The 15,403-nt window shown below is 44.2% G+C and overlaps 1 protein-coding gene across 1 annotated transcript in view; it reads right to left on the bottom strand.

Moving 5' to 3' along the window:
- Nucleotides 1-820: 820 nt before the first annotated feature.
- The window catches only part of RNF40 (ring finger protein 40), a 19,557-nt gene continuing 4,974 nt past the window's right edge, over nucleotides 821-15,403 (bottom strand). Inside the window, 17 exon segments of the mRNA XM_026711797.2 lie at nucleotides 821-1,590; nucleotides 1,717-1,818; nucleotides 2,205-2,345; nucleotides 2,510-2,635; nucleotides 2,757-2,969; nucleotides 3,282-3,431; nucleotides 3,818-3,935; nucleotides 4,883-5,385; nucleotides 5,930-6,051; nucleotides 6,848-6,983; nucleotides 7,136-7,225; nucleotides 7,227-7,316; nucleotides 8,524-8,643; nucleotides 8,761-8,835; nucleotides 10,852-10,998; nucleotides 11,074-11,195; nucleotides 14,969-15,202. Of these exon segments, the coding sequence (XP_026567582.2) occupies nucleotides 1,414-1,590; nucleotides 1,717-1,818; nucleotides 2,205-2,345; nucleotides 2,510-2,635; nucleotides 2,757-2,969; nucleotides 3,282-3,431; nucleotides 3,818-3,935; nucleotides 4,883-5,385; nucleotides 5,930-6,051; nucleotides 6,848-6,983; nucleotides 7,136-7,225; nucleotides 7,227-7,316; nucleotides 8,524-8,643; nucleotides 8,761-8,835; nucleotides 10,852-10,998; nucleotides 11,074-11,195; nucleotides 14,969-15,202 (2,666 nt within the window). The 3' untranslated portion in view covers nucleotides 821-1,413.

The following is a 15,403-nucleotide window of genomic DNA, read 5'->3' on the forward strand; positions in this document are numbered from 1 at the left end:
GGAGTGAAGGCAAGAATGTGTCCCAGGCTCATGTTGCGGGATCCAATCTGGGTCATTTACTGGGGTTTAGTCTTCCGAGTTTTTGGATTCGTGCTGGAGCCCATCCCCAGGAAACTTCTAACGAATGTACCTAGCATAAATAAGTTCCATGAGGATGGGCTCTAGTACAAATCCAAAAACTCGGAAAACTAAACATCTGATCCCGGGAACCGATCCAGATTGGATCCTGCAAAAATAGGGAATGCTGTGTATGCAGCATGCAGCTCCTGAACAAATATAGGCTATATATAAAATAAATAAACGCAGCCATCTTACACCAGACAGCTAGTAGACCATTCTTCCCTCCTGCCTCATGTTTTACATTGCTTTTTTAAACATCTACATGGGCGCGCACGCACACACACAAAATCCTTTCGGTCACTATGCCTCTCCATGGACTTTAGGGACGATTCCCTCCCAAGAAATTGAAGCAAAAGATACCCATGGCTCTAAATGTTCTTCCAAAATAGGATGCCCCCCCCCTCCTCCCATCCCCCACTTCTGAGGCAAGGATAACTTGTGGCCTTCTGGATTTCACAAAAATTTGGTCTTCGGAGGATTTGGGGTTTGTATGCTGTAGAGCTCCTTTTGCCAGGAATATCAATTGCAGCTTTTGTATTGAATTTCTGTCATTACACGTTAATAAATTACTGTATTGGCTGCAAATACTGCTCTTCAGCTCTGCATAGAATTGCCTTGGCTAAAGCTGTTTATAGTTTTGTGAACAAATAATTCTCCGATGAGCAGAACACGGTGCACAAATAAAACACAGACACTTAGGTTTAGAGGAACAGAGAGGAACCTTGTAGGAGCAGACCACCTCTGCATTTATTTGCAAAACGCCCAAGCAGTTCTTGAAATTCTTAAAAAATAGAATGCCATTTCCAAGACCGGGCATTGGAACTGCTTCATGACTGCTGCCAGCAGCCAGTGATTGAGGATCCTGTGCTAAATCTGCAAAACGCTAGAAGAGAAATCACTAAAACCCGAGGCAAGTTGAAGAGCCTCTTCAGGAAAGGCTAAAAGGAAAGAGAAAGCAACGGAGCCAAGTTCTTCAGGATCCAGGGAAAGAATCCAACTTTATCCAAAAGAAAATCCGTGAATTGCCTCAGGAAGGGCCCCCAGCAGGGAGAAGGGGGCGGGGTACTTTGAGGATAAGGGATCCATTTGATCAAAGGACCTCAGGAGTACCTTAGATGGCTTATCAAGGGATCCCCAGACCGGAGCCAATGAAAAAGCTGGAACAAGTCCTGGTGGGTCTAAGGCTGGTCTTGAAAAGATAAACCACAAGACACACCCACACCCACCCACCCCTACTCCACCCCGGGAATCCATGGAGGGGTTAGGGAAGTTAGGGAAACCGGGGCCAGCTGCTCAGCTGATGTAGATCCGGTGGAAGTCATTGGCACCAAAGGCGGCATTGCACTTGGGGCATTTCCGCTGGCGGGTGTCATAGCGGGTCTTGACGCAGTCGAAGCAGAAGACGTGGAAGCATTTGGTGAGGACAGCGTCCTTCTTACGTGTGTTGCAGCATGGACAGGTGAGCTTGGCCTGGGGATGTGGAACAGACCGGAGGGGGTGAGGGGCTGGGCCATTATTGGGGAGAGCTGCCTTTCCTTTACAGGAGGCTTGTAAAGCCTCTCCTCCTCCTCCTCCTCCTCCTCCTGCCCTTCTCACCTTGTACTCCTTGATCTCCTCCTGTAGGATCTCATCGGCATCTGCGTACACCTCCACTTTGCGCTGCTTTTCCAGTTTGCGCCGAAGGCGAGATATGTCCTCCTGGGAAGAAGGGCGGGCACATCAATGAGTCTGGAGAGGGAGGGGGGGAGGGAGGGAGGTTCCCTTTCTTGGTTTGCTCATTTGCTTATTAAATTTATATGCTGGCCATCTCAATCAAGCGACTGGATGGCATAAAACAAGGATAAATAAACATTACTACATTTGAAAAGCATTAAAAGCATTTGAGACTAACAAGCAATTGGGAACCTGGGTAAACTGGGAACCTGAAGATGAATGGATAGGGGTGCGATGTTAACCCACTAACGAGCTCCAGCGTGGAAACCCCTCCCCCTCCCCGATGCATGATGAACCACGGCCGCCTCCTCGGGAGCATCTCCCCAAAGCCAGGAGATCCGACGGCCTTTCCCCCCTTTCCCCCCTTGTACCTGAGCTCTCTTGAGGTTGAACGACTCCCTCTCCTTGGCTGCCCTGTTCTCCGCCATGAAGGTCTGGATCTCCTTCAGTTTGGCCTGCACGTGCTCCAGCTGCACTTTCAGGTCTTCTGCTAGCTGGGCCGCCTCCACCGCCTGCAGGCAGAACGTGGCATCCAAATCCAATTCCGCACCAACATCGAAAGGATGTTTCCCCCGCACCACTACCACAATCATCCTGGTTGTGAAGGCTCCCCGTGAGACCCCATCAAGGCCCACACTCGCTTCCTAACTTGGCAGCCCCCAGACCGGCTCCTCACCTTCCTCTTGTTGAGCTCCAGAGCCTGGCTGCGTAAAGTGAGCTCTTTCTCCACAGTGCCCAGGTTGCCCTGCAAGACTCGTTCCTTCTCCTCCAGCTTCTGCACAACTAAGAGCTGGGTGTCCACCTGAGGAAAGCAACCCGAGCCGCAAGGGTCAGCACGTATTCCAGGAGCCACCTGCATTTGGTGGCCCCTTCCTTCAAAGCTCTGATCCTCTCAACCTGTTGGTGGTAAGGTGGCTGCCTACCTGAGACTTGAGGGCCAGCACCTGCTCGGCCAGTTCTTCCTTCTCCTCCCGCAGGAGCTTGTGAATCTGGTTGGATTTGATGCGCTCCGACATCAGCTTGAAGTTGGCGTCATCTTTCTCCCGCAGCTGCTGGTTTAGCCGCATGTTCTGCTCTTGCATGTCCTCGAAAGCTTGGCCTGTCACATCCATCTCCGAGAGAAGAGCCTCTTCCTCCTGACCCACAGGAAAAAATACCGGAATGAATTGGAATTTCCCCAGCCTAATAACCTCATAACCACATTTTGTCTTTCTCATGCTAGAATGTGTAGTGGACTTTTGGGCTGATCTGTTTCTTGCAGACGCTAACCACTAGACCCTGAGCCTCATCTCTATGAGGGTGGTCCTTCACAGCAACCAGTGAACCAAGTCAACAGTGAGTTTGTCATTATGGAAAAGTCGCAACCACCCTCCAAGCCACTCTAGGCTCTCTCCTCCTGCACTGGGGCATTGCTTCTGGCACCACAAGCTCCTCCCAGGAAGAAATACCTGCTTGGTGGCTGCCAGTTTTTTCTGCAGGTGTTCAATTTGTTCCTCGGCCATCTTGATCTTGCGTAAGGCATCCTCATCAGCCATTTTCTTACTCTCTTTTTTCTCTTTCTCCTCCAGATCACGGATCCTCACCCGCAGCTCCTCCACCTGCCCAAAAAAATGAGTCAAAGAAAGCAGGAGTAACTCCTCTGCTTGAGACCTCACCACAGGGAAGAAACCTTCCAAGTATACCTGCAGGTCAAACTAACAAGCCCGATTACAAATGCCGTAAAGTTATTTATCTAAAGCACAGCCAGCCCTTCTTTGGGGGACAGGTTCTTCCCTAAGTCAAAATGTCTTGCCCAGGACCAGATCCTGAAACATACGATGGAACGGAAGTGCATGAAACTTGTTGGCCTCTAATGGGGCTGAGCTTAGCAGACCCAGGCACTGGAGCGAAACACGAGTCTGGGTCTCCCATGATAAAGAGGAGGCAGAAAAACCGGAACTTTGGGAAGACTCATCTCTCCGGATAGGCCCCACCCTCATCTCACCTCAGCTTTGGTCTTCTTCTCAGCTGCCATCAGCTGCACTTTGTCCCGCTGCTCCTTGGGGGCCGACTTGTACATGTCCAAGAGAAGCTTCATCTCCTTCTGGCTCTCCTGAGCCTTTCTGAGAAAGGAAATGGAATCCGTATGAAGAAGAGGCTCCCGAGAAATGGACCGCCACGTCCCCAGGATAGCAAATTCTGGGTTTTCCTTGGGTCTATCAAAGGCTACGTATTGCAAGAAGAAGGGGATCTCTTATGAAATTGCAGCACAAAACCAATTATTATCGCCTTCTGTAGAGGGCAAGGAAGAAACAGGGAACTCTTAAGGATCTAAAGGATCTGAAGCATTTTGTGAAGCCCGGAACAGTGAGATAACTTTCAGAAGGAGCTTTGGAAGACACCTCCTAATCCAAGAGAGAAGTAGTATAACAGTATAACAAGAGTTGGAAGGGATCTTGAAGGTCTTCTAGCCCATCCCCTGCTCAAACAGGAGACCCTATAACATGCTGACGAATCTCTTTTTAAAAACTTCCAGCAATGGAGCACCCACAACTTCTGCAAAAGGCACAAGCAGACCTGCAGGACGCTGCTACTTACAGCCAACCTCAACAGAAACAGTTCCAGCAGCCTTCCCGTGGAGATGGTTTCCTGGTCTGCTCTACCTATTGGAACCGACACTTCTTGACGTATTTTTTCCCCTTTGCTGGTAGCCTCCTTTCTGGGCCAACCATCAAAGAATGCTAGTTGAGTCTCTAGGTTTCCACTCACAACATTCACACTATCCAGACAGGTTGTTCTTATATAGCAGGCCTACCCCTGCCTCTGCTACGCCAGCACCCCAGTTCTCCCCTAGTTTGGGTACGCAGAAGCTCTCAGGATTGGCAGAGATCATCCTTCCCAGGTGAGTAAGACTTTCCCCCTTCTCAATCTACAGTGCAACCCGAACAAACACCGCACACTCCCACCTCGTCTACGTTCCACGTACTATTCACAACCTGGTTCCAAAAACGAAACGAGACCCGACCCCACTCAACGCCTCCACCCGCCCCTCCCTTTTCTGAAGGCTCACTTGAGCTCAGTTCGCAGCTGCTTGAGCAGATCTGAATCTTTCTTCTTAGCATCTTCACTACCTCCACCACCTTTCTGCTTCTCCCGATCCCGTGAAGAGGAAGAGGAGGAGGAGGAGGAGGAAGAGACCTCCTTGTCACGATCCCGGGACCTCTCGCGGTCAACGCCCCGGTCTCCACCACGTCCCTTGGACCGCTCAGACTCTTTGGCGCGGGGTGGTGGCGGCGGATGGGGAGAAGGAGGCTGGGGGACAGAGGTCTCCTCCTCTTCTTTTTTCACTCCCTCTGTGCTCCCGAGCAGCTGAGGAGACACCACTTCTTCCTTGGGCTCTTTCTTTACTTGCACCTCCTTGAATTCTTTCTTTATTTCGGAGGACACCGTTTCTTCCTCCTCTTTAACAGGAGCTGCCCCAGGGTGGCCCTGGGGTCCACCGGAGTCTTCGTTCCCTGGGGCTGGGGCTGCAGTGGACAAACCAGAAAGAAACCCACTCTGTTGCATGCGAACCTGAAAAAAAGAACAAGCCAACAGGGCACTTTAGAACAAGGTGGCAGCCAAGCCTGCACACCAGGAGTGGGCAATACATTTTCCCACGTAGGCACATGAGAAACTGGGGTTGTTGGGGTGGGCCGCTGTCCCTGCCGCCAACATCCTGTTACACATCCCTGCCTGGACAAAGACACTCAAGGGGCCACATCTGGCCCACAGGCCTGCTCTACACACACACACACGATTTCCTCTTCCACAACCTGAGAGGAACAGGAAACATGAGCTGAGGTGATCACCATGGTTGACAGGAAACTGCTATAACACAACTTAGGCCCAGGATAAAGCCTGCTAGATTTTAGATTCATAGTGAAGAGCCACTTTTGAGCAGTGATTTCTTCTTCAATGAAATTTTTTTAAAAAAATATCAAGATGACCTGCCAGTCCCTGAAGCAGAACTGTGTCCTTCCCAAATCCAAACCAGGCAGGAGAGAAGGGGGTGAAAGCCCATCCATCGACCTGATGCCCGGCCTCCCCGCTTCAGCCATTCCCTCGGCAGACCCACCTTGTTGATCTCGGCCTGCACCTCCCTCAGCTTGCGCTTGTACCGTTGAACGTCTCCCTTCAGCTGGTGGTTGTGATTCTGGAGGCTGCTGATGAGGTGGCGCATCTCCCGATTGATGGGACCTCGTATGTGAGAGGGGAGGCAGAGGGAGTAAGAACAAGTGTTCGAGCTCTCCAGAGTGCCCAGCATCTCTCCTCCTCCTCATCTCTTATTCAGATCACCATCTTTCACTCGGGGGCTCAAGGCAGCATACATAATGCTCCCTTCTCTTATCTTTTCCCACAACGACTGCCCTGTCAGGCAGACCGAGCCCAGATTCTCCCGGGGAGTTTCTGGGGATGAGGGAGGCCCCCTAGATCCCGAGTTTCTGCCTCCTGGTCCAACATCTGAACCACCTCACTGCACCAGCTCTAAAGCACCGAATTTCCAAAATTCAACAACAACAAAAAATAATTTATTTTAAAAAGACTATTGGGAGTTCCAGCCCGACATTTCTTCACTGAAAGAGTATCTATATCACTTCTCCTTAGACAAAAATCTCAGAGCAGTGTAGTATAACCAGAGAGAGCTTTCAGAGTTTAAACAGTTAAAAAGGACTAAAATCATTTTTTTAAAAAACCAACAAAATAGAAGAATGATTTAAAAGTGAGTCCACACAGAAGATAACTGGAGCCTTTCCACCAACCTGAGCATGGCAGGGAGAGATTAGCTTTCTTGGCGGGAGGAAAAAGATCAGGAAGTAGAATTCAGAAAGAAACTAGCAACACCAGAGACACCAGTTGGCGCCCTCTCCTTGGAGCCAAGAAACAAAGTAAGAGGGGAAAGGCTGTCTCCTGGCAATGGGCTTCAACGCGACTGGTTCCCAGGGCAGGGAAACCAGGGAATATTGGGCTCCTCAAGGAGGAAGCAGAGGCTCACCTGCTTGTTCGTTGGCTGCCAGGTTCTGCTCAAATTCAATGCGCAGCATCTCGTACTCCTTGCGCACCTGAGCCAGGGTGTCCTCCAGCTGGATCACCTCCGTCCGCAGCTTCTTCTGCACGTTCAACTCGTCGCTCTGTCATCAAGAAGAAGGAAGCCACATCAGCCCCCAGGAGCCAAAGGACACAGCCAAGAGGCCCTGCTCTGCAGTCCATCAAAGCCAGGACGGTCTAACCATGACGGCGGCAACCCATGACTTGAGACCAGGAGAGGGGCTGGAGAGCTCACCTCCATGTGCTCAATGTGACGCAGGTGGCTGTTCTTGGTGGTGAGAAGCAGGGCCCGGGCCTCATCCAGCTGTGTTTTCACCTGCAGGCTTTACGTTGTACAGCAGTGAGAACTGGGACTGCAACACCTTGTACTCCAGAGTCTCCTTTACAGCCTCTTCTGGAAGACTCCGTAGTGCCACCTACAAGCCAGGGGTATAGAAGGAAAGAAAGCCAGGTGCTTTCTTTTTCAAAAATAACCTTGGACATTTTATCCATAGACCAAACGGGAAGAGGGGTGGGGGGATAGCATTCCTTTGCCCTGACCCAAACAGCAATATCTCCAATAATATATTAATATCAAGTAATAGAATCAATCCAAGACCTGAGGCTAGCTACCTGATCTTTGAAACATTGCTTACAAACTAAAGCAGTTTCTTTAGTTTGCTTCTCAACCTTGGCTGCTTTTAAGATGTGTGGACTTCAACTCCCAAAATGCCACAGCCAACATAGGGTGGTATAGATTTGAGATTTCCAGAAAAGAGTGGCCTCACTCAGAAATGTTTTTATCAGTGACGGCAGTCTAACAGCCATCACAAAGACTAAGTGCACCAGGATTAATAAGATTAAAAGAAGAATAGATTTTGAGATTTCTAGTTCTGTCTTTAAAGCAAGGTTGGGTAAACTGCAATACAAACTTATTTTATGCAACTCCTGTAGGTCCCTTAATTCACATAGGTAAATGCTGGTGGCATTTAGAGCAGTGCGATCCACTACTACTACTACAGGTAGTTCTCATCTAATGACCACAACTGTGACAGGAATTTATGTTGCTAAGCAAGGTTGTTAAACGAATTATGCCTGATTTTATGATTTTCTGCCACAGTTGTTAAGTGAATCACACAGTCGTTCAGTGAATCCAGTTTCCCCCATTGACTTTGCTTGTTGGAAGCTTCCTGGGAAGACGATCATGTCAACGTGCAATGCTGCAACCATATAAATATGTGCTTGTTGCCAAATGCCTGAACTGACATCATGTGATTGTGGGGATATTGCGACAGTCATAACTATAAGGACCGAGTATAAGTCACCTTTTCAACATTATCATAAATTCGAACGGCTGTTAAACAAGCAGTCATAAGCCTACTTGTACTTAAAACAGGCACAAAATTGTGTCTGATGGGTTAATCCACGGATTTTAACGGGGGGAAAAAAAGCTGACTCAATTCCAAATATTGCATGAACAGCAATAAAAAATAAATCTGAATTCAAGCCTTTGATGTCACCAAACGTTTCCTGCCACTCTCCGTAGTCAGTATATATATATATTTTAAAGTACCGGTAATTAAGGGCTGTATTCTTTCCAGCTTATCACCACAGGGTGGTTGTATTTGACACCTATTCAAATACCTTCAGCTTCTCATTGGTTCTAACAGCCTGCTGCATTTCCTGCTGCAGCTTCTCCAGCTCTGCCATGCGACTGTTGGCAAGTTCTTGATTCTCTTCCAACTCTGCATTCAACATCTCAAACTGCAAAGCAAGCCGAAATTAAGTCAGCAGAAAGTGCTGCACAGGAAGTGTTGCGAGACTCAACTCTTGCAAGCTGCAGAGCTACAATTTACTTTCCAGTCATGTTTTCCGGCTTACCTTCTGCATGCTAAGCGTGATCTGGCCACCCTGAAACCCACCAGAACTGCCTGAGGCATAGTAACCTGAATTCAGCTGCCAAAAAAAAAAAAGTGAAAAATCAATAACCTTTAAAACCAAACGGCAAATGTGTAAATGTACACACACAAACACACTGGTGTGAACAAAAAGTTTCACAAGACATCTGGACTTGCATAACACTGAAAGATGAATCTGGTACGCACAGAATATTTTCTGAGCTTATGTATATAAATGGACCTCCACAAAGTTAGTCACAGTTCTGGATTTCCATAGGTTCTGCTTGCAATAGTAGAAGATCTACTGATTTTATTTATCAAATGTACGGGCTATCAAATTTCAAGCTCCACATTAATTTTAGAAGAGTTTTAACTAAAGAAAATAATTTATCTAGTTTTGTTCCCATTTGGAAACCCCTTCTGGACTTGGTACTCGAAACACAAACTGTAATTTTAGGTTTTGATGATTGCAATGATTTTGTGACAAGCTTTTTGAAAAACGTATTGCTAAATTGTGTTATTATAGATATGATTTGAAATGTTAAGAAATATAAAGCAAAAGCTTTAGGTTGTTTTTTTTATATTCTACTGCATTGAAAAAAGTCACTACTTTTCTTTAAATCTTTTCTTGCATCTTTTTCCAATTTTAATTTTTGCATTTGTATTTCAATTTACAATAAACTTTAATAAAAAAAAATCTAAAAAATTTCAAGACTCACAAAAGCTTTCAACATACTAAGATATAATAAAAATTCAGCATTAATATATTTTTGAATTACAATTTAAGATGTTTTCAAATTGTACTGTTAAAAGTGCCAATACTTAACTGTATCAATAATTATACTATTTAGCCTATCAAATATAGATATCTGTGAGTTTGATTAATCAAATCATTGTCAAATTTGTTTAATACCCTATATTCTAACTGTGTACAGGAGAAAATAAACCCTTGCTGAAAAAGAAGGAGAGTACAGATAGTCCTTGACTTACAACCAGTTTAGTGACTGTTCAAAATTACAACGGCAATGAAAAAAGTGACTTTATAACTGTTTTTCACACTTAAGTCCATTGCAGCATTCCGATGGTCACATGATCAAAATCTGGACAGTTGGCAACCGGCATATATTTATGACGGTTGCTGTATCTCAGGGTCACCTTTTGCATCCTTCCGACAAGCAAAATCAAAGGGGAAGCCAGATTCACTTAACAACCATGTTACTAATTTAACAACTGTAGTGATTCACTTAACATCTGTAGCAAAAAGGATATAAAATGGAATAGAACTTACTTAACAACTGTCTTGCTTAGCAATGGAAATGTTGGGCTCAACTCTGGTTGTAGGTCAGGGACTAGCTGTAGTTCTTGCCATATCAGGTTGATCTGACCCTTTTGTTACAAAATTTTCACCAGACCTATCCTCAAAGCTTTCCCAGACCCAAGAAATGGCATCTTTGGCTTTAAGAGGGTGTTGGCTCCATGAGATCAGAAGAGACCTCTTCTCTACTGAGCGAACGGATCCATCTTTCCCAAGGGGTAAATGAGCTGATATGAGGGAAAGGAGCAATTCATAATTGAACATCAGGAATTATCTTGGCACTGCTGATTTGAATCTTCTTTCGCCTCACAGCATACATCATTTTTGCTCCTTAAGGTGCATGGATTGATGTAGGACCAAAGTGGGAAGTATGTTGTTTATCCAAATCTGAACTGTAATTGTCAGAGTTCCTCCTCCTCTTCAGCATTCCTAACTGCGATGACTGAAAGGGAAGGGAATCGCAGCTCGGTAAGATTTGAAGAGCTACAGCTTTCTGAAATAGTCTCCTGAAACCCACCTGACCTCCTCCCGCTCAGAGAGCGTGGCCAAGGGGCGGAGGCTTCAGGATAAGCTCCTCCCGCTTCACTTACTATCTGGGTATCCTTCAAAATGGAGAGCCAGCCAAGGACTTCCTGCCCTTTAAAACCAGGCGTTCAGAAGGATGTCCCTCCCTCACCTAGCAGTTATAATTCAGTGGAAACAGGCAGTCTCCCCCAGCGAGGAGGGAGGGGAGGGGACCCCCATGAAGGCCATTCTTGCCTGCTCCAAAGCTTCGGCCAGGTGCTTGTTGATCTTCTGCTCCCGTTTGCGCAGCTTCTCTATGTCCCACTGTAGGTCTTCAATGGTCGTTTCCATTTCCAGCACTTTGGTTTCTGAGGAAGTCACTTTGTCCTGCAGTTCTGTGTACTGAAAAAGAAGCCAGTCTCAGAACAGCTCCTGCCCCGAGAAGCCACAAGAGGGAAGGCGGAGCAGGGAACCTACCTCCAAGGATATTTTATGGTGTTTCTCCTGCATCTGTGTGATCAGGTCCTGAAGGTGTCGATTCTCTCTTGTCAGCTCCTTGTTGAGGGCCTTCACGACTTCTTCCAGTTGATCAAACTCCACTGCAGAATAAGACATTAATTCTCAGAACTTGGGCTTCCCAATTTTTACTCTCCTCCAAACTGCATTGGAGATTAATGGCTATTGGCTTTGGTGGCAGCAGGACAGATTCTGAAGGCTTCTGCTGGGAGACTAATGGCCTTCCCTGTGTATTGACTGACCACTGGGAGGACAGACTGCTGGATTAATTGAGTCAGCAGGTTCTCACATACATGTGCTTTGCTTTTCCCCAGAAATCTTTTTTGTGATGTTACTTTGCTTTGAGTCACAAGTTTAAGCAACAAAACACCAAGGTAAGAATATCGCACCTGGATTGAGTTAAAAAAATTCTCTCCAGAGGCAAAATCATTTTCATCAATCTTCCTCTGGAAATACACAGTCACAGAACAGCTTCCTTACTGTCAGGTAACAAAAAAGTTGTTTAAGAAGCATATTTTAAAAAGCCTGTTTCTCCCCCCCAAATATAAAGCACATCACCTGTCAGAATATAAGAAATCCTCTGCTGCCAGATCGTTCAGCTTTGACTGAACAAAAATCTGAATTATTAAGTATTTAGAAAATGTTTAATGAGGGACTTCCATTTTGAGCTTCTTCGCCGACAGACCGAAACTGCGATCGTACGCAGTTTCGATCCTTGCTCGCCGCCAGAGCGCCCCGAGCCGGCTGGCTTCGTGGCTAAGCCATCCCATAGAGGTGGTGAGGAGGGGGGAGACTGCCAGCAGGGTTGAGGAGAGCCACATCTCTCCTCCTCAGCTGGCCATTACTCCCTTTCCCGAAGGCGGTTGCAGTGGTGGTCAGAAATGGCCACCTCAAAGAAGAACTCAACTGGAAAAGAATGTGCAAGAGGAAGATAAGAAGTGAAAATCTTGGTTGACGGGGTTAAATTGCAAAATCAACAACGCAATGTACCCTGGCATTTAAACTATAAAAAAATAACATTGTTCCCAAAGAAGATTTTGAAGCAGCGAAGGAGAGAGAAAAGGGAAAGGATTTGGTTTGTTTTTTCTCTTCCCTTCTATATACTGACAGCTAAGAGACTTAAGCAAGAAATTGGAAAAAAATCCACTTTGACATCAACAGGCATTTAAGCTGAAAATAAAATGTCAAAGGGATAATAAAGATTTATTAAAAGCTTTTAAAAGCAGGAAAGGAGAGAAAAAGAATAAAAGGGCAGGACCTGGAAAAATGGAGGAGACTGCCTGGAACTAAAACCTCAACAAGATTTCTAAAAGATACATTTTAACTGAAACTTGGCAACAAAATAGTAGAACCCCTGGAAGAGAAAATTGAAAAAAGAAGCAAGAAACATTTTGGGATTATTTGGATTACTTGGTAATCTCTGGATTTTTGGTTACTGCATTTAAATGACTAAAATCAATCGGGTGGTTGTTTAAAAGTGTTTAAAATGGCACCACTTTTAGAAGAACTGAAAATGGAACTTAAAAAGTACAAAGAAGATGCACAAGAAGGGAGAGATTTTTTTGGCTTCGTATTTCAACTCTTAGAAATGGAGATCTGGAACTATGAGAAAGAACAAGAAACCCTTGCAGAACAAAAAGATTGGGACAAAGAAGAAGCCATCTTTAATGATCAAGTAATTTTATGGGGGGGGGGCGGAAGGAAAGGGGGGAAAGAGAATCAAAAGTTTAAGATTTGAAAAAAACAACCAAAAAAAGAATAGTTTGAAAAATAAGTATAATATTAGAAAGCAACAGAAGAGGGGATTACAGAAGAGAGAATCAGAAGTAGAGAGACGAGGGGGTAAAAAGGGGAGGGAGAAGAAGGGAAGAAGGAAAGGAAAAGAAGTTATAAAGGACAGAAACAAGATATAGAGAAACAGGGCAAAGGTATGAGAATTGAAAGTAGTATAAGCCTGTTTAGAGATAATGGGAGAAAACTTAATTATAAAAGGGATTCTGCAAAAGTACATAAGATAGTATTGTTATATTACAAATAGAAATAATCTTTGAAAATATGCTTAAAATGATGGATAAAATATTTATTGTAATCTAGTGGAATGCTTGTTAATAAATAAATGAAATAAAGTGAATGAGAGAATTAGGAAAGGATGGGAACATTTTAATTATGATTAATGATTTATAAAATAAAAGTGAAGAGAAATATGGAAAAAAATTAATTATGGAAAGTTTATAAGTGTTCCCAAGGAAGTATGATATTTAATTGAAAAGAAATGTTAAAGATGTTAAGATGTTAATGAATATTAATGATAGAATTAAATTGGAATGGAATGGAATGAGTGTTTTATTTACATATATATATATATAAATAATCTTTTTTTAAGAATATTGTGTTTATTTTAAGAATGTACCAAACAGAATTCGATTGGAAGTTATGCATTATATTGAATGTTATAATCTTAAAGGTATACATTGAAGCTTAAATAAGAGTTGAATGGATAAAATTAAAAGAGATAAAGGCATCATACTCCAATTAGTAACTACAGGAGAAAATTTGTTTAATGAGAAAAGATAATATGAAATTGAAACAGGAAAGACAAAAGTATAAATATAATGATTTGAACTGAGATGAGATAATCAAAATAAAGTTGAGAAAATTAAAAGAGGGGAAAAACTATGTAGAAAATGTAAAACAGTGATAAGATATGGAATAGAACCCAAGAATGAACATGAAATTGAATTTGTGTCTGTATGAAGAAGTGTAACCTGGGATCATGCTATTTTCCAAAAAAAGATGTTTTATTTGTATTATGGGGTTTTTTTTGTGAAAACCCAAATAAAATTTTCAAAAAAAGAAAAGAAAATGTTTAATGCACATTTCAAAGTGGTATTTTTATAAGGCGAGAATACCCTAAAAGTTATTAAATACAACTTGGTTAAAGAGTGACACACACTACATCTGAACGTGTTCATAATAGGTTCACTTTGGAAATTCTGGTAAGCCATGTCTTCTACCTGGAACCAATGTACTCTCCGTTTTTTCGAAGTATGCACACATCCTCACACAATACTCTGGTGGACTCTACAAATGTTTTCTGTCTGTTACATATGTTGACAGCAGCAAGATTACTTTATGCACAAAAATGGAAGGACGCTTTGATTCCCATATTGGATGAACAGCTGCAAAAGCTAATGGAGTTAGCAGAGATGGCTAAATTGACTGTTTTGATTAAAGAAAAAAAAAACCACACTACTTTTGTTTTTACTTGGAAACCGCTTCTAGACTTTGTGCTTGAAGTGGAAAAAAATGAAACTTTAATTCTGCGTTTTGCCAATTAGATAAGTTTGTTATAGAAATGTTATAGAACATTTTGCTTGTTCTGTAATATTTGTTATAGAAATGTTATAGGAACGGCTAGTTTATACTATTATATAAAAGTAAAAAGTTAAAGTTTGATTACTGCACCAAAGGGAGTTTTTCCTTTCTCCCCGCCCCCCCTTTTCCTACACTTTTCACTTCCCTTTTCACTTCCCTTTTCTTTCCTATTATTTTCTTTTGTATTTTTGTATTTTGTATTATAAACTAATTAAAAAAAAAATTTAAAGTCTGAGAGGGGATAGAAAAAATGCACTTCTAAACCAATTCTCCTCCTCGCAACCAAGTCCACAGTAAATTACCCACCCAGAATGACAACATGCATTCCACTCTCCCCCCATTTCCCTTGCTGAGTTTTTAAAAATCCGAGGCCCCAAATCCTCCATTTGGGGAGCAAGTTCAGAGGCAGAATTGACAGCAAGAGGCTAAGCGTGCATTCAGAAAGTTTCGAAGGTGTCCCTTAGATGGGATCTACTCTCACCCCGTGCATGGATCTTCTGGCAAAGCTCCTCTATGCGCCGGTGGATCTTATCCGAAGCCTCCACCATGCGGGAGACGGCAGCTTTGGAGAATTCCATGCTTTCTTGAAGTTGAAGCTCAATCTCTTCATTGCTGCTGCTGGCCAAGGTAGCCAAGAAGGAAAGGGATGGCTCGTTCAGCACAAGGTCCCCAGCCTTCCAGGGCGCAGGGGGAGTAATAGGGGACAGCACGGCCTCTGAGTGGACCAAAAGAAAAGGGAAGAAGGTCAGGATTGTTGGCAGGAAGGCAGAACCTTTGATCCACTCCTATCATGCTTGGTGCAATGACTAAGGTGCTGAGCTAGAAAAGAAGAGATAGTGAGCTCTGGTCCTCTCTTAGGCGTGATTTTTGGGCCAGTCAACTCTTCCTCAGCCCAACCCACCTTCCAGGGTTTGTG

Source organism: Pseudonaja textilis, chromosome Z (genome assembly GCF_049901715.1).
Source record: "Pseudonaja textilis isolate UNSWEBS1 chromosome Z, rPseTex1.2, whole genome shotgun sequence".
NCBI classification, from domain to species: domain Eukaryota; kingdom Metazoa; phylum Chordata; class Lepidosauria; order Squamata; family Elapidae; genus Pseudonaja; species Pseudonaja textilis.